Source organism: Engystomops pustulosus, chromosome 2 (assembly GCF_040894005.1).
Source record: "Engystomops pustulosus chromosome 2, aEngPut4.maternal, whole genome shotgun sequence".
NCBI lineage: Eukaryota > Metazoa > Chordata > Amphibia > Anura > Leptodactylidae > Engystomops > Engystomops pustulosus.
The window spans coordinates 171,437,532-171,456,178 of record NC_092412.1 but is presented as its reverse complement, the minus strand read 5'-3'; the positions used below and the strand labels follow the sequence as shown (position 1 = coordinate 171,456,178).

The following is an 18,647-nucleotide window of genomic DNA, read 5'->3' as shown; positions in this document are numbered from 1 at the left end:
GATTTCCATAATGCTGTTTTCACCCTCCACCACTCTATGACGTTGCCACTATGTTTGGTTTTCCCCTTCATTTCATCTGTCAGAAGGAGAGAAAAGCCTCAAGATTGATAGCCAAAAGCAGGAGTGGATACAGAACACAGAGGACATGCAAATATCCCATTTACTGGTCATCTCTGTTTTGGATCCACTCCTATTTGTTTTTGGCTTTAGCAATACTGATGATGGATTATTGACCGATTTGAAAGCGGACACTGACAGATTGAATGAAGGGCAAAATGATGAGTGACGTCCATGCAAAATTACTGCTGACACCCTCTCCACTCCTTTGGGGGGTTTCTTCACGTATCAGCGTTTAACAGAACAGGTTCTGACGAAATCAATGGAATCATCTGATGTCCGTGCAAAAAGAGTGCACTCTTTGATGTTATAGTGGGATCTTGGCCCTGAGCTCAGTCCTTTCGAGTTGGCACAGACATTACCTTGTCAGGCTGCGTTCCCGCTTCGCTTATTTGGCCTATGTAAGTGCACATGGAAGTGAAGAGTGAAGCGATTCTAAGAGCGGCGGCTGTCATGTGCGTGTCATACTAAAACACAGCATTGTTTGAAGACCAAACCATGCTCCCTATGCATAGTTGAGCATGGCACAACGTTCTACAATACCCTATAGGCTCTCTGCACCCAGGAAATACCTGTTTTTTAATGTGATTCGTCATCATTCGATTCGAGTTGAATAAAAATTTTTCGAAAAATTCTCCGAATCTGGTCGAACGGAATTTCAACAAATTCATCCATCTCTAATGGTATCCCCATAATCTTATTGACCCATAGAATAAAGAAAACATATTTTTTAGGCTATACAGTAAACACTAAAAAAAGGAAAAATTCCAGTACAGAATTAATGCTTTTTTACTCCTTTTCTCCAAAAAGGTTTTCCACAGTGGGGGATACCAACCTCAAACTGGTAACACTGGAAAATGCATCTCATCCCACAAAAAAAACGCAAAAACCACTAAAATGAAGTAAAACCACTAAAATGAAGAACATAGACTTAAGAGCTCAATATGTTCCAGGAGAATTGAATGAGATGGCAGACGCTATCAGACAATCTATGGGCCACCCAGAAATGGCTCCAACCCTCCCTATAGAAGTTTTAGGTATCCTAGTAGTGTCTCTTAGGAAACTACAACAATTACAATTTTAATTCCAATAGGATCGAAGACTCAGAAATCATCCACGCCACAGGATGCAACAGAAGTTAAGAAATTGCTTTGCGAGAACATCCGTCTCTGTTGTTATTTATCCAGGCAAAAAAAAGAAGAGCTTCTTTTTTTAGAGTTATTACAAGTGGAAAGCTTGACAACTCAGTAAAGACATACTGCATGAGATCTGGAAATCTTGGTTTTCTGTACAAAAAAAAAGCGTGACGGAAAGGAACAAACACTCCTGACTTAAGATTTAGTGTCTGAAACATGTTCTTGGGGAAGAAGTTAGGCCACCAAGCCTTCTGGGAAAAATTCCGAGGTGAAGTGCATGCTCAGTACGCATGATGTCACTGCAACTGTTATGGAGCGCCACGGCGGTCACTTTTCAGGAACAAATGCAGTTTGCAGATAATAGATTTCTGCAAACTGAGTAGCCCTTATAAGCCTACCAACAGTACCATCTTAAGTATTATGCACATCCCTCGGAGGACAGTCTGTTGTATTTATGAGAAATCCATGTTTATTGTATTGTAACAAACGGGCTGCTTGTTTAGGCAGTCCCACCTCCTGACCGCAATTTGTACTGCCAAATACAAGCATCATGCGTTCCAGCCCTGCCTCCTAATGCTCATGTCATTCTCCAGCAATCTTAGATCTTGTCTATGTGAAGTGTGCTTGTGATCTTGGAGCCAGCACTATGCGACTGTGTGGCCTTCACAGTTGCATTGTGCATGCGCTGATGTGCAGCGCACAATGCCACTGCACATCATTCTGTGCTGCGTCACTCAGAAAATGGAGAATGACGTGAGCATTAGGAGGCGGGGCTGGAAGGAATAATGCTTGGAGTAGGAAGAGAAAACAGCCCTACCTCCTTGACTGTGTGCTACAATAGGATATAAGTGGATTCCTCATAGGTGCTGATGCATATGATTATAACAGATGTACCTCCAGGGGATTATCATAATACATAAGAATGTACTGTTACTAAGCTAATGAGGGCTAGGTACCCTTTTAAACACTTATATTTTAAAGGTAAATGTTTTCTGTGACAAGGGTGACTTTCTCTTACATGCTGGTATTAACCCTATAAAGCTTAAGGAGCTGCTAGATTGACAATAAGGCCCCTTTTACATGAACGGATATTTTCGACTGTATTCAACGTTTACCATAACGTTTCGGTATAGGTAGCATTAGTCACATTAATTTCAATGGGCAATAAGTCTATCCATTTGACGGCCAGATTACACTCCTCCATGTGGAGAGGGGAAGCTGCGCTTTTTCCGGCAGAAAGTATCTATGCCCTGGTCCTTACCCGGACATACATACATACATACATACATACATACATAGAATGAAATGTGCCATGATCTGAGACAGATGGTCCAAACTATCTTTCAAGGCAAATATTAGTAGCCTAACGTCTTTTTATTTTCTTCGCCCCCCCCCTCTTTCTTCCCATAGCTGGAAGAGAAAATGTCCCGTTGTTGTGATAACCTACTTTGGGATGTAAGGAAACGTACTCTTGGATTATATGAACCAGCTGCTCTTCGTGTCAACTATTTGGGTAAGTGATTATGTTTAGCACTCAAAATCTGGAGGCAAATCTATAATGTTATAAAACTGAGTACATTTTAGATTGGCGGGGTCCCTATGATAAACATTGGGCAATCGTACGATATGTCTAGATTATAGCACAGGTTTCTGCATGTCTTCAAACAACTTTCAGGCCCAGCTTTTGGGAATCTTTGATTCTTCCTTTTATTGGTGCATATACTGTCCTCTTACACATTAGCACGTTGTGTAATCTGACATGTAGCTAAACCTTCTGTCCTACTATGCTGGAACAGGCTGTTTGTAATGAACCTGAGGTACAAACAAGTCATATGAAGTGGCTCCTCACACTGTCAGACATGAGGAAAGATGGCCACAATGCCTCAGGAGATTTCCCATAATGCTTAGAAGATTTCCCATAGTGCATTGAAAACTACGAGCTAGTAAATGTGCTAAACCACCAGTGGATGGCGCTGTTACCAACCTTAAAGGACACCTATCATCAGGTCCGTGTCACTTGTCCTGTCACTACTACCTGTTGGAGCAGCTCACAAGGATCCCATCCCAGCCTTTATCTAGTTATTTCATACATTATTCATTGTAAAATCATCTATTTTTTATCATGTAAATGAGGCTGGTCACATGGTCAGAGGCAGTGAGGTCACCCCTGTTACCCCTCCCCTCTCCTCCCCCTGCTCATGTCTGTGTGTAATGTATAGTAAAGCATTGCTAGTGTGTGTGCTGCATCTGCTGACATGCTGCATCCTCCTAATATACAGGTGAGAGACACAGACATCAGCTACACATGAATCTGACATGTTCTGCTATAACATGGCTGCCTGGAGCTGCTGTATCTCTCCTAAACACACACACATGCACACACAGGCTGCAGGGGGTGTGGCCACCAGCACCAGGAAGCACATCATTATACAGCCTCACATCATTATACCGGCTGTCAGTCATGCACTGGGGGTGTGGCTGTGCCTCCCACTCATGAATAAGGTGGACAGCTTGAATATGCTAATGCTTCATTGGACATTTCACAGGTTATTTGCATACAGCTTTAGGACCTCATTGCTTAGGTTTACAGGCATGTAGAGGGACAATGAAGGGATAGAGGCAATGCTTTCTAATGGCAGTTTATGAAAATATATTTAGTTTAGGGTTTTTTTTTTTTGCATGACGGGTTCTCTTTAAACTGCAGACGGAAAACTAAGCAGCTGGATTTCTGCAGAGGACAGAACAGTGCATGTTAAAACATCCTGGTTGCAGTAAAATCCCAAATGTCAACATGTTTCAAGCAGATAACCTGCTCTTATTCATGACCAGTGTGCACGCTACCTATTTATTAGAAAGCTATGGCTTTATGCAATGTGGTGACTGGAAAGCGGGCCAGAGGTGAGGCGTTTAACCCCTTTAGGACGCAGGGTTTTTTTCGGTCATTTCTCGCTCTCCACCTTCAAAAATCCTTAACTTTTTCATTTTTCCGTGTACAGACCTGTGTGAGGGCTTATTTTGTGCGTAACAAATTTTACTTTCCCGTAATGTTATTTATTTTAGCATGCCGTGTACTGCGAAGCTGAAAAAAAATTCCAAATGTGGAAAAATTTAAAAAAAAAAAACGTCACGTTCTTGTGGGCTCAGTTTTTACGACTTTGACTGTGCGCTCAAAATAACACCTCAGCTTTATTCTTTGGTTCGGTGCGATTGCGGTGATACCAAATTTATACCGGTTTTATTGTGTTTTAATACATTTTCAAAAATTAAACGAATGTGTACAAAAAAGAAAAAAAACATTTTGCCATCTTCTGAAGCTAATAACTTTTTCATACTTTGGCGCACGGAGCTGTATGAGGTGTCATTTTTTGCGAATTGAGCTGATGTTTTCATTGCTTCCATTTTGAGGTCTGTGCGACATTTTGATAATTTTTTATTCCATTTTTTATGTGATGTAAGAAGGTGTAAAAGTCGCATTTCGGACATTTGAGCGCCATTTCCCGTCTCAGAGGTCACCGCCGGCCGTAACCTTTTTTATATTTTGATAGATCGGGCATTTTGGGACGCAGCGATACCTAATATGTCTGTGATTTTTACTGTTTATTATGTTTTATATCAGTTCTAGCGAAAGGGGGGTGATTTGAATTTTTAATATTTTATTAATTTTTTTTATTTTTTAAACTTTTTTATTTTTTTTTTTTTTTCACAAATTCTTAGACCATCTAGGGTACATTAACCCTAGATGGTCAGACCGTTCCTACCATATACTGCAATACTTCTGTATTGCAATATATGGCATTTTTGCAGCTCATTCATTACAATGAGCCACAGGCTAATGAAGACTCGAGGCTACCATGGCAACCGATCGTCGCCCCCCCCCCCGATGACGTTCGGGGGCGCGGCGATCGTAATAAAGATGGCGGCGCCGCCGTCTTTTAAATGCCGCCTACGGCAATGAAAGTGTTAATAGCCGCGATCGGTGCTGGCGGTGGGGGTTTGCTGCAATATGCAACAATCACCACCTCTGTATGACAGCAGAAGAAAAGGAAGGGTGAAAAGGTGAATTGAGCAGCCCATAGCCCTGACATTGCCTGCTGTTGCCCAATGTGTCCAGGGACTAAGCACACAAAGGCCAGCCCAGAGGATCTCCATTGCATGGCATTTTTTCAAGCAGTGTGCAGAAGAATAAACATGTCATTTTTGTGCTGAGCCACCAGTCCCAGAAGTGAGAAACAAAATGAGTTACACAATAATGACCAGGCACCTGCAAAAAAAAATGAGATGCAGTGGATGACACCTGTAAAAAAAAAAAAAAAAAAAACTGAGGCTCAATCTGCTGCTTCAGTTGTCTCAGCCTCTACCACCACCTCCTGAGTGGTAAGGCCACGCAAAGGGAGGATGTGAAATCAGCAAAACCATCAACAAGCCTGTCTACACTGTCCCAGGAAAAAACAAAAAAGCAAACAGAGGACGGCGCCTCTGGTGATAACTCTTAATGGGGCTGAGAATAAAACCAAACACCTAATCAGGGGTGATCACCTGATTACCACTAATGGGTGGCTATAGGATCCACTGGTCCACAATGCCAATCTTTATGGAGAGAAGACATATTGTTGAGCTGCCACTAGCCAACAAACCGAGAGCCCAAAGAAACCAGTACTAGTATAAACAATAAAATGAAAAAAAAAAAAAAACTTTGAAAAAATGTGACGATAACATAACCAGTCGAGAGTCTACAGCAAGAGGCTCTCCGAAGCTCCGTGACGCAGTCGGGAGCGCCACTGAGGGAAGCGGTCAGAAGTCTATGAGGTGGAGCAGGTCTGGCAGCTGGGCGTCGGGCAGGATGGTGTTTGCCCCCCCCCTGTGAAGCCGCGCCACGAGCAGAACATAACAAACACTCTTGGGCGTTCCACGTGACAGACAATGCACTCTCTATGTGTTTCTACACCACTACTACTGCCTGCAGTAAGGACTTTTGCTGACCTGTTCCTCTTACCATGAGTTCGGACGACTCCATGGTATCTTAACGGGTTGGGGCTACTGGGTCTTATATCCGGTCAGGTAATTTCTTATGTTGGTTGGTGTGTATTTATTTTTTTTTTAGTGGGTGTTCCCTTGTAAGAAAGCATCTAGGAAGGAAAGGAATAAAGAATGTAGAATCTGTGGGGAGAGCCTAACTTTCACTTATTCTAAACAAACATGTTAATCATGTGGTTCATACAGCAGGAGGTGCTGTAGATCATTTAGACCTCTAAAAAAGCAAAGTTCCCAGGCTCCCCGTCTACCTTTTAGAAGGTCAAATTTATCAGAAACTCCGTAACAGATATTATTTCCGAAGAAAAGGATCAGTCAGGGAGACCTCTCTTCCCTGCGGAACATGTGGAACACATAATAAAGATTGTAATGGCCACCATACAATCAGTTTGGATATCATGTTCCAGGGATTAGGGGAGAGAAGGAGGAAAGTGTTCCTTGTTGCAAGAAAATATCACACCTCATACAGTTCTCGTACTCCAATTATTGGTCCCAGGTCGAGGTAGAGGGACACAGGGAGGGCCGAAGTGTACCTGCGCTTGGGTTCTTCAGAGGCCGTGTGCTGTAACTCTGTAACCAACTCTAATGGATGCATATCAGAGGGGTACGGGAGGGACAGGACAGCTAGGCTGGTGAGGTAGGCTTAGTGATTTGTCCCTGTTAACATTTTTATATTGGAAAGACAATAAGGAAATGAACGTAAGGGTCAAAGAACATATAAGATTAGTTGAGAAAGGAGGAGGTGCACCACGTTTAGTGCAGCATATATGTGAAAGGCACAGAGTTGCTACAGTATTAAAATTTCTTGAGGAGAGCATTAATTTGACTTATAATAGAGGTAAATGCTTTACAAAGGGTGAATAAGGTGGGAGGTCAAAGGGAGGAGATTAGGTGGAGCCAAATTATGCATGCCCCTGTTAGGCAGGTATAAGTGTTTTAAGGGGACACATGGATTTCATGGAGCCGGATAAAGCGTTTACATGTAAAACGGCCGTCGCTGTGAACTTTTTTATATGAATCGCTGTCCCCCCCCCCTCTCCCCACACAATAATGCCGTTTGACATGAGTATGTTTCAATAAACTTTATCTAAGGGTGTGTGTGCCATCATTCCTCTTTCCTTTTTGAATCATTTTGCAAGAAGATTCTATGCTGTGATAGAGCACCACCTAGAGGAATATCCCGGTTGTACTCCTAATGATATGTGTTTGGGAAATGTGAAATTGAAGTCGATATAATGTTTGCTATATTGTTGACAAAGGAATGATAAACAAGATTGAGCAGTGTTTTTGGACTTGAGAGTTTCGTGGAAGAGTAATGCTTTTACAAAGAACCTTTGTCTATGTTGATGGTAGAACCGCCTGCCCTCTAGGCGAAGAGGATGCCCCGTTTGTCCTGACCACAGGCTTAGGTATAAAAAGATGTTTGGGGAGATCCATGCACTGCCAATTCAGGTATTTGTATTTTGTAATGAGGTCTCCCATCAGCTCCAAGTTTAGCGCTTAATAACGCCAAGTTTAGTAATCTTTCTTTGTATTCCAGTTCCCCCATTCCTCCTAATAATCTTTGTTGCTCTCCTTTGCACCCATTTCAGTTCTACTATGTCCTTTTTATACACTGGTGCCAAAAACTTTACTGTATTGTATAAGGGCAGAACCATGTCCTTAACTTAAACAGCCCGCTTGAGGTAGGAGAAGTAGGGGAAATAATTAAGACTTAAAACTAAATAAATCCCCAGGCCAGGATGGATTACCTAATGAACATTATAAGTAATTTGTGACACAGCTCCTACCTTACTTGGTAAGTGTATTTATGTTTTGGCAAGAGGAGGGAAGGATTTCATCTGAAAATCTGGCAGCAATAATAGTAACACTACCGAAACTAGGGAAACCATCTAATAAACCAGAAAACTTTCGACCAATATCAATCGACCAACCAATATCGTTACAAAATTGCGATGTGAAAATATACTCCAAAATTATGGCCATTAGATGAACTTAAGTACTCCCGATGGTCATATCAACAGATCAGGTGGGAAGACAAACTAGAGATGGTACAAGAAGAGTAATAGAGCTACTGCAGGCAGCTCAGACATCTCCGACCCCCAGTGTGTTCTTATCTTTAGACTCGGAGAAAGCATTTGATAGAATACACTGGGGGTACTTAGAGGCTACTCTACCAAACTTGTATTCAAACCCAAACAGGCGAGTTTCCCTGTCAGGATTTCCCAGCTATCACCTGTAAAATTTGCGATGTTGATGGAATCACTGGCCCAGGTACTTGGGTTACACTCTCTTAAAGGTATTCAAATAGGATCAGAAATGCACGTTATAGGTCTATACGCGGACGATATAATTTTTATGTGTGTGTGGATCCAGAGAAATCCATAAAACCTTTAATGGAACAGCAATTGATGGACGCATTTGGGTTTGTAAGAGGAGACAAATGATTTGTCTATCTGGGAATTCATATGTGTTTACCATTAAAGAAGTTGGTGGAAAAAAATTAAAAATCTAGTATTTGGAAATAAGAAATGGAGAGAATAAAAAAGATGAATTTTCATGGATAGCCGAAATTCAAGTTTGTAAATCGATCTGTTCAGATGTATTCCACTTAGATTTCCCAGAATATTATTAGATAATCTACAGAATCTACTCTTAAGATTTATATGGGCGTGGAAAAAATCTAGGATAAGTAAAAAAGTACTATTTGCCCCCATAAAAAAAGGTGGGTCTGGGAATGCCAAACCTCAGGCTATAAGATAAGGCTGCTATCCTAGATATGCTTAGGGAATGTTGGATCACCTCGGAAGCTCATAAATGGATTCAAATTTAAAGTGCTGTTATTCCTGGAGGATCCATAAGACCCCTTGTGGGAAGTGTATATATACTAACCCTACTAAGAGACAATACACCCTGGACTCCATTGGTTATGCTATGGAAATTTGGATTGATATAAAGCTGAAAAAAGGTGGAATACCATTAAAATTAATATTGGTAAAAAGTTTGGAAGCACTTATTCCTAATGTGAACCTAGATAATAGGGTAAACAGAGGGTATGGTGACATAGATTCTTGAGGAGCTGCAGATGGATATTGGATTACCCAAAGAGACCTTTTTTCAATATCTGCAGATACGATATAAACTTTGAAATATAATAGAGAGACCTAAAAGGAGGGGACAGAAGAAATTTAGAAATGCTTAATATGCAATTATTTTTTTAAATGAACAAAATATATGGGATTTATGTTTTGTAACTTGTAAGGATAATGTAATCCTGTACTGTAAATATGTAAAATTACAGGAAAAAAAAATCTGCCATTTGTTAGCCCAAACAAAGGTTCACAGGTCTGCCACCTGCTGGTCATTCATCCTTATAGTCCGGTGCGCCTTATATATGAACCTAGATATAGGAACGAGGTGGAAAGACAAGAGGAGACAGAGCGCCACTGGCCCGCCTGTTCCCATGCGGTTCTGGGCTGGAAGTCTCACTGTTGGCCTTCCTGTTTGTTTGTTTGATTGCTCCCTGTCATCTATAAATGTCAAGCAGCTAATTGTATGTCAAGGAATCTGAGGAAGCGCTAAGTCCTAGCGCGAAACACGTTATTCCAATTTTTTAATTGTAACAACCTCTTATTGTTTTATCACCATTTATGGCTTAAATAAAAAAAACCTTTTTTAAGGAAAAGCTTCCGAGTAAGTCAGCGCCTGTCTCATGTCCCAAAACTTGAGGAGAACATCAACGCACCCCATTCGGTTGCTTTTGAATATTCTATATGAACCTAGACATTCAAGCAGGCATTTATTGATGGTGCGGCTTATAATCCGGTGCGCCTTATAGTCCGAAAAATACTGTACTTTACTGAGCTTGGTATAATCTGCAAATATTTAAACTCTACTATTGTAAACCCTATATAAGATCATTAGCAGGCCACTGGTAACTTTAACCCAATCTGACGATGTACCATTTCTGCCGGCCCAAGCCATTTGCTTACCCAAATACACAAATTTTCTCCTCCTCCCAGCAGTCTCATTTTATCAGCTCTTTATTAAAATTTTTTTTTACATAAACATCTGCCCAGACGTGGGCGCAGGGGAGACATAATATTCAGCCTACAAGTAAGTACAAGTAAGTACAAGTAAGTACATCTGGTCAAAGCCTGTATGCTGGACCTAACATACCAGAGTGTAAAATAAGAAAAAATTGTATGAGAAACATACAAAAATAAAGCAAGCATAGGGAGTAGAAAATTCTGTCCGTTTTTCCTTTTTATACCGAATATGTGATAGGAGTGTAATACAGATTCCATGGAGACCAGATGGCATCAAAATGTATCCAACTGTTCAGTTGGGCTGTTAAATTCCACGTTAGTTGCATGTCTTTTTCTTTTTTTTTTTTTATTGAAAAAATTCTAATTAACATGTACAATACAAATCCTCAATATACATATATACAAAAGATACCATATAAGTTACACATTATTGCACATATAACTATAGTGACTTCTAAACCTGTAATACCCATACCTCCCTCCCTCTCCAGCTCCCACCCTGCAAGGGGGATGGGGGGGGGATCGAGACAGACCCATATGAGCCAAGGAAAAAATCAACAGGGGAAAAAAAAAAAAAAAAGGGAAACATTACTCTCTTTTCTCTCCTCTCTTTTTTCTTTGCAAATAGAAGATACTTTTTAAATGAGAGAACTCCTGTCTTATATATCCACACACCAAACCCTCTTCCATTTTTCTATGGATCCGCCCCTTTCTGCAGTGAGTTTCTCATAACTTTTACATTTTTGTACCTCTGTCATAAATTCTCCATAAGAGGGGATTTCTGCGCTACCCCACTTCCTAGCAACGATCAATCTAGACAGGAAGAGGAGTTTATGAACCATCAGCATTTTCCTACACTCTTCTCTCCCCAAGTGAATGAGACCAAGGAGCAAGACCCGGGCTGAGAAATTAAGTCTCAAGTTATAAGTACCATTTATATAGTCCAGTATCCTACTCCAATAATCCCTTAATTTGTGACATCCGAATGCTACATGAAGAAAATCCACATTCTCCAGGGGACACCTCCGACATCTAGAATTGGCCTTAAGTTTCATTTTAAATAAACCCCTGGGAGTATAATATAACTGATGAATAAAATTAAATTGTACTATCTTATGGTTCCAAGACTGAGAGGACAATCCAATACCCTTATAGCACAATTTCCAGTGCTCTTCTGATATCTCCCCCACTTGCATGTGCCATTTATTCCTTGAGGGATGAACCACCCCTTTCACAAACCCGTGCATAATATATTTATACATCTGTGAAGTCACCTTCTTCCTTAGACTCGTACTAATCAAAAATTCTATTCCTACATCCGTGCATATTGTGAATCTATCTTTACACAGCACCGCATTAAATGCATGGTGCAGCTGCATGAACCGAAGATAACTCGAATCCAACCCTGTGAAGCGATTCAAAAACACCTTTATAATCGCATAATTGAGATCTATCCAAAATTTGTGAAAAAAAACGGACCCCCTTCTTAAACCAATGCTCACTATCCGGAAAAGTTTTAAATTCTTCAAAGTGAAAATTCTCCCATATTGGGGTGAACCCCAAAATACCCTTTAACTTTTTATATGTCTCCCAACATTTTTCCAGTAACCCCGCCATGTGAATATTCTTATAATTATTCAATCTTAATTCCCCGCTTTCTAACAAAGAAAAAATGGAATCCCTACTTCCCACACTAAGCTCTATTAACCTACCATAGGCACTGCAGTTCTTTCTTATGACTAAAAAGGCCAATTGTGAAGCCAGAAAATAACCAAAGAGATAGGGGACCCCCAGACCCCCGTCCTCCAAAGGACAGTAGAGAGAGGACAACCCAATCCTAGCCCGCCTCTTCCCCCAAATCAAATCTCTAACCAGACCTTCAAGAATTCTGAACAGTTTCCCGGAGAGCCAAATCGGGGATACCGCTAGAGGGTAAAGAAGCTGTGGGAGGAGGATCATTTTAACAAGACCCACCCTATCAGCTCTCTAGAAAAGGTCATTTTTATCCATCCCAAGATATTCCTTCTTAGCTTATTAATAAGCGGGTATATCTTTAATTCCACATACTTCCCAAAATCCCTGGAAACCCATATTCCTAGATATTTAAAGGTATCACCCCTTTCTAACGGGAAATTGGGATGTCTTCCTCTCTTCCCACACCATCTAACGGTAAAAGGACTGATTTTCCCCCATTGATCTTTAATCCCGAAAAAAATCCAAACCCATCTAACAATTTAATGGTCTCCTGTATAGAGTCATCTGAACTCTGGATAGTCAACAGAATGTTGTCCGCGTACAGCAAAATCTTGTCCCTCTCTCCCCCACACCCCCAGCCCTTGATGTGGTCAGAATCACGAATCAAAATGGCCAAAGGCTCAATGAATAGGGAAAAGAGGAGGGGGGAGAGCGGACATCCCCCTATACAAATGAAAGGGCTCAGAGAGCAAACCATGAACACACATCCTCGCAAAAACCCCACCTAACCCAAATCTGTCCATCACCTTCCATAAATAAGGCCACTCCACCCTGTCGAACGCTTTAACAGCGTCTAAGGACAGGATGGAGCGGTTCCCTTTAATTCCCAATTGCATATCTGAGAACAACCTATGGAGGTTATGCCCCGTACTCCTTGACGGGATAAACCCGTTTTGATCCGGGTGGACAATGACTGAGATTACCTTTTTCAACCTAGAGGAGAGAATTTTTGCTAAGATTTTTATATCGGAATTCAATAAAGAGATCGGTCTGTAAGAACCCATCTCAACTACATCTTTATCCTTCTTAAGAATCAGTACTATGGCAGCCTCCGTCATTGACCCCCGTATCGCCCCCTCTGCAAATGCTGCTGCAAGCACCGCTTCTAGTATTGGAGACAGAACATTTTGGTACTTTCTATAGAAGGCAAAGGGTAAGCCGTCTAGTCCGGGTGCTGAGTCTGACGATGAAGTCCTAATGGCTTCCAAGATCTCCTCTGCCCCTATAGGGTCATTCATTGGGAGCCTCTCTTCCTCTGACAAACTGGGGATAGGGATCGACTCCAAAAAACTATTTAGTTGACTATCCGTATAACTTACTTCGGATGCATAGAGCGCCTCGTAGAAGAGCCTAAAGCTCTCCAGTATTGCTCTTTGTTCTTGGACCAGGTTTCCTGTGGGATCCAAGAACCCCTTGGTTACTATCCTTTTTTTAAGAAAGTTAGCCAGAAGTTTGCCGGGTTTACCCCCCTCCGCATAATTTCTATGTCCCCTGAAAAAGGCTCTATGTTGGGATTTCTCTGTCATGAAGGTGTTATAAGCCAATTGGGCCCCCAAAAACGTATCTTTATCTGCTTCCGTAGACGTAGCAGCCCAGGTTTCCTGGCTAAGGTCTAACTAGTTTTTAAGTTTAAGCTCCCTCTGCCTGAATTCCTTTTTCTTCCAGTTAATCTCTGAAAAAAAGATACCGCGTAAATAAGCTTTCAATGAATCCCACACCCTCCCTGGTTCCCCACTCCCCAAGTTACATGTCAATTCTTGAATCGGTCTATTAATCTTCTCCTCATTATTCAGGATTCAGAGCCAGTGAGGATTAAGTCTGAAAAAACTTCCTCTTTCCAAACATGTTCCCCTCTGCATCCTCAGTAGGAGGGATACCGGGCCATGGTCAGAGACCACTATAGACTCATACTTCATTCTCTCTATAAATCCAAAAAAAGCGTAATTATCCAAGCATAAATCAATCCTGGAGAGAGATGAATGAGTCCGACTAAAGCAAGAGAAGTCGGGTTTATCCAAATACTTAGTGCACCAAACGTCCTTAAGCGACCAACTTTCACAAAAAGTTTTTAAGCCCGAAGACCCCCTATGCCCACCCAGACTACTCAAGCTGCGTCTGTCCAAGTCCCCATCAAAAACTGCATTAAAATCCCCCAAAACCAGGACCGGATTGTCCTCTCTCTGTCTTTAGTAAACTGGATTAACCCATTTAAAACTTCCATTGAGAAAGGAGGCGGAATATAGATAAAGGCCAAAACGCACAGAATTTTATATAATAAACAAAATAAGAAGATAAACCTCCCTTTTTTTTTTATCTGTCTTGACCGCTAAGATTTTTATATCCACCCTATTATGAATGAGGACGGATACTCCCCAGTAGAATGCGGACCCACAAGAATGGAAGACAAAGGATGCCCACCTTCTATCAAGCCAGGCCGTGGTGTCGGGTCTGAGATGTGTCTCTATTAAACAAACAATACCAGGCAAATGTCGGGCCACTATATCATTTACAATGCATCGCTTACGGCAATCGTTCGGGCCCCTGACATTCCACACGAAAACCTGAGTAGACATAAGTTAAAGGAAGAGGAGAAAAAGAAAAGAGAAAAAAAAAAAAATTCCCTTGGCCGGCTCGGTATGTCTCTCTTCCCCCCCATCATTCCTCCTCCACGCGCCCCCCCCCCTTTTGACCTACCACTAAGTGCAGGACTCAAAAAAACTCCTAACTTCCATTCTGACCCCCTCCCCCTCTCTGCCCAAGCCATAAAAAAAAACATAACACAACTTTATTACAAGATATCTGCCAGAGCAAGCCTTCATTCTTAGAAGCCCTTTGATTCCAGCTAATTGGAGGCTTCGATAGAACTATCGAAAAAAACAGTATGCTCGTTGTACACCACCCTCAACTTGGCTGGATACAATGATGAGAACTTCATCCCCGCCTCCTTCATACGCAGTTTAACATCTTTAAACTTCACGTGAAAACCTTATAATCCTGTCCCGATCCTGAGAACACAGAATTTTAGCTAAGATGACCCTAGGAGGAGCACCTGGTACCCAGTGGGCCCTCTCAGTCATAAATAGAGAGGAGAGCCCGTCGGGGCCCATTATTTCTTTGAGCCAAGCATGAACCCATTCTGTTAGGGAATTTTCTCCGACTTCCTCGGGGAGGCCAATTATACGGATATTCGAGCGCCTAGAGCGGTCCTCTAAATCCGTCAGTTTCTCCCTCAGGAGAGTCTGTATTTTCCCCATACCCCCGACCTCCTTCTTAAGGCTTTTGGTTTCCCCTTCCAGGGTTCTGACCTGACTCGACACGTTAGAGACCTTGTCCCGGATCTTAACCATTTCCTCCTTCACAAGTCCTATATCGATGATAGGTCCGAGACCTGTTTGTGTAACCCCTCCACCGTTATCCCTATCTTCTGGACAGTTGTTAGGATTTCCACCCAAATTGGATTAGTAGCATCTTCGGTAGCCTCTATTGTGACCTCGGGGGTAGATTTAGCAGAACATTCACCCGGGAGGTGGTGATACCACTTTTTGCAGTTTGACGGGTTTTTGTGATGAGGGAATTCCATATTTTTTCTAGTTTTCCAGACAAATCTGTTTTCCAACCACTTTGATCCTTCCCTTCCTTCGGGGACATTCAACCCCCCCCCCCCCCCCGATTTTCTCCCAGTATTTTTCGGGGGCATTTTTTTCAATCTTTCCCCTTCCTCCCTTCTCCTCTTCCTTCCCTTCCTCCCCTCCTATTCCTTCTCCCGACACATAAGTTCTATGCATGCACTTATCAACACGGTTTGCTTACAATACTCAAATTTAGTTACAAAAAACAGAAAAACAAAAAAAAAATAAAAATTTAAAGACTGAGGTAGCCGTGGGGGAGTTATACCCAATACCACCGCTTGCAGAGCCTGCAAAGTCCCTGCGAGGAGAATAAACGGATAAAGCAACCAGCAAGGTATTATCAAAGTCCGCCCCGGCAGAGAGTAAAACAATCTAGAGAAGGGACTCCTAACAAAGTCAGTAAAGCACAACACTAAACCGGAGCCCTTTTTTTTTTTTTTTTTTTTTTTTCCCTCCCCTCTTCTTTCCTTCCCTTCTCTCTCTTCCCTCTCCTTCTTCCCCACAGAGAGAATAAAGTTAGTTAGTAAGTGTAGTTAATAGGCAGAAGACGCTGACCAGGGCTTTTCCGGTAAAAAGCATTAATTAGCAGCACAGTCAGATTAGTAAAGTTTAGTAGGCAAAAGTAGAAGCAAGGGGATAGTAGTTATATGCCATTAGAGAGGGCGCAAGCCAGCATACGGAACCTCCACACAATAGGCCCCAAAAGGACCACAACTCCTGCGACACAAAGGTACCTCACCACCAGCTGCTCAGACGACCCTTGGATCTCCGGTTCCAAACCACGATTCCAGGCACATAAAGGATCCATGCACGGCACCGTACGGCCCACCAAGATGTCGACAAATGTCCACTTCAAAGACGGGCACCCTCCAGCCCAGCAACGTCCTCTGGACCACCCGACAGACTCTTGCTGAGGTCCGCTCCAGCTCTCACCTGGAGCGTCCGGCAATCCCATCTGGAACGCCCAGCCTCCGTTTGCTGAAATCGGCCTCCACTCCAGCTCTTACCTGGAGTCAATTCTGCAGCTCAAGCCATGCTCTCAGTGCGAGACCGGGAGGGAACCGTGAAGTTGCTAGACCACTGGCTCAGCTCAGCAGCACCGCCCCGGACGGCTGGAACCCGCTCGGATCCGGCACCAGGCTGGAGCAACAACCGGCCAGAGCGGCGGGGGGAAGCGGCCTCTATTACCCCGGGGACATCAGCGGCGCGGCTTGCGGGGGAGAGGGGGCGGATCCGGATGTGCGTGTACACGTCACATCACGTCATGCCGATCCGGAAGCCCCCTTAGTTGCATGTCCTTGATGCAGACCCACAGGTCTATAGATGAGGCCAGAAAATTGTGTGCTCCACAAATAGTCCATAACTAACCCCAACCCATATAATGTGCCATTTCCTGCAGCCCCTATTCTAAAATGCCACCTTTCCTGCAGCTGCCCCATTTTCTGTAGCCACCTTTTGAATGAATATTATAATAACCCTTTTTCTATAGCAAACCCCACGCACCTATTATGTCCCCTTGTCTTTGGGCTTTTCACGGTGAGAGAAAATATATACATACCACATATATGCAAGAGTAAACCAAGGTATCTAATTTTACCCCATAGATAGCATAGACCTAGGGTGGGAAATTACAAAGTTTTCAGAGCACCAGTTTAAGACACACCCACTTAGTTGCAAATAAACTACACAGAATATATTTTTCAATAAAATAAAGTTTAATTAAAACATTAATGTACTAGAGATCCAACATCCCACCCCTACCAATTGCATAAAAACACATGCATATATCAAAATGATAATATATATTAAACTAATGCACACCTAAGAAAATCACTAGCAATAGGAGTATGGCTACATACACTGTTTGGAAAAAGAGGTGTAGTAGTCCCTGGATCAATTGTGTGATTGTGCAGTGTTCACACTGTTGAGGAATTTGTTGCTTGAATGACAATGTTTCTCAGAAAAATCTTAAGATATAAAAGTCAAAATGTATCAAAGAAAAAATCTTCTTTTCTTTTTTGCTTTCTTATATGTACTGTCCCAATTTAGAGGCTATAGTTGGATAAAGTGTAACACACATTTATCGTCACTTAAGCTGGATAAGATGTGTACACATTTGTCATCACTTTGGTGTCTTAGTTGGATGAAGCATGACACACATATTAGCAGTCTCTTATCTGGCTTGCAAATGGTTAAGAAAGCAAGATTGTAATATTAAATGGTGTTTGCTGAGTGTTTTGTGAGTAATGTAAGATCATATAATACTCACACACCATTCAGTTTTCCACTCTACTTGCAAACGTGTGTCTTCTTCGGCGTCTGGTCAGATTTACCAAAACATACATAAAAAAAACAAGCCATCAACCAGCTCCGTAGACACAAAAGTAACAACGTTATGTCACTTGGAAGACGGCAATACAAAAATGATAGATTTTTCCCCACATTAGGGTTTTATTTGACAAACTTAGTAAAACGTAAGGAAAAATATTCAGGTATGGTATCCCTGTAATCGTACTGACCCATAGAATAAAGATAACATGATTATTAGGCTATACGGGAACACGGAAAAAAAAAGTAAAAAATCTAGTACAGAGTTGATGCTTTTCTACTCCTGCCCTCAAAAAAAAGTTCCTAAATTTTCAACAATAGGGGATACCAACCCCAAAATGGTAACACTGGAAAAACCATCTAATCGGGTAAAAAAAAAATGCCGTTACATGGCCCCAATAATGAAAAAGCGAAAATTTTATAGCCTACAATAGGGGCCAATGAGAAACTAAAATCCTGGCAGCTGCAGGGAGCTCCTTCCCTTGGGGTAAAACTGAAAACCTGTGTTGGATTTCTTTTATTCTTTCTTTAGTATTTTTTTGGTCCTTTGTATTTCTTTGTTTGTGCACAATATTATTCATGTTTATGTCTCCTAAATGTTT

At 41.9% G+C, this 18,647-nt stretch overlaps 1 protein-coding gene across 8 annotated transcripts in view; it reads left to right on the top strand.

Moving 5' to 3' along the window:
• The window catches only part of DCAF6 (DDB1 and CUL4 associated factor 6), a 737,604-nt gene that overhangs the window by 14,610 nt on the left and 704,347 nt on the right, over positions 1-18,647 (top strand). For all 8 annotated transcript variants that reach the window (XM_072137281.1, XM_072137275.1, XM_072137278.1 and 5 more), the window contains exon 2: positions 2,664-2,766. In XM_072137281.1, the coding sequence (XP_071993382.1) occupies positions 2,676-2,766 (91 nt within the window). In that variant the 5' untranslated portion in view covers positions 2,664-2,675. The remainder of the gene's footprint in view (positions 1-2,663; positions 2,767-18,647) is intronic.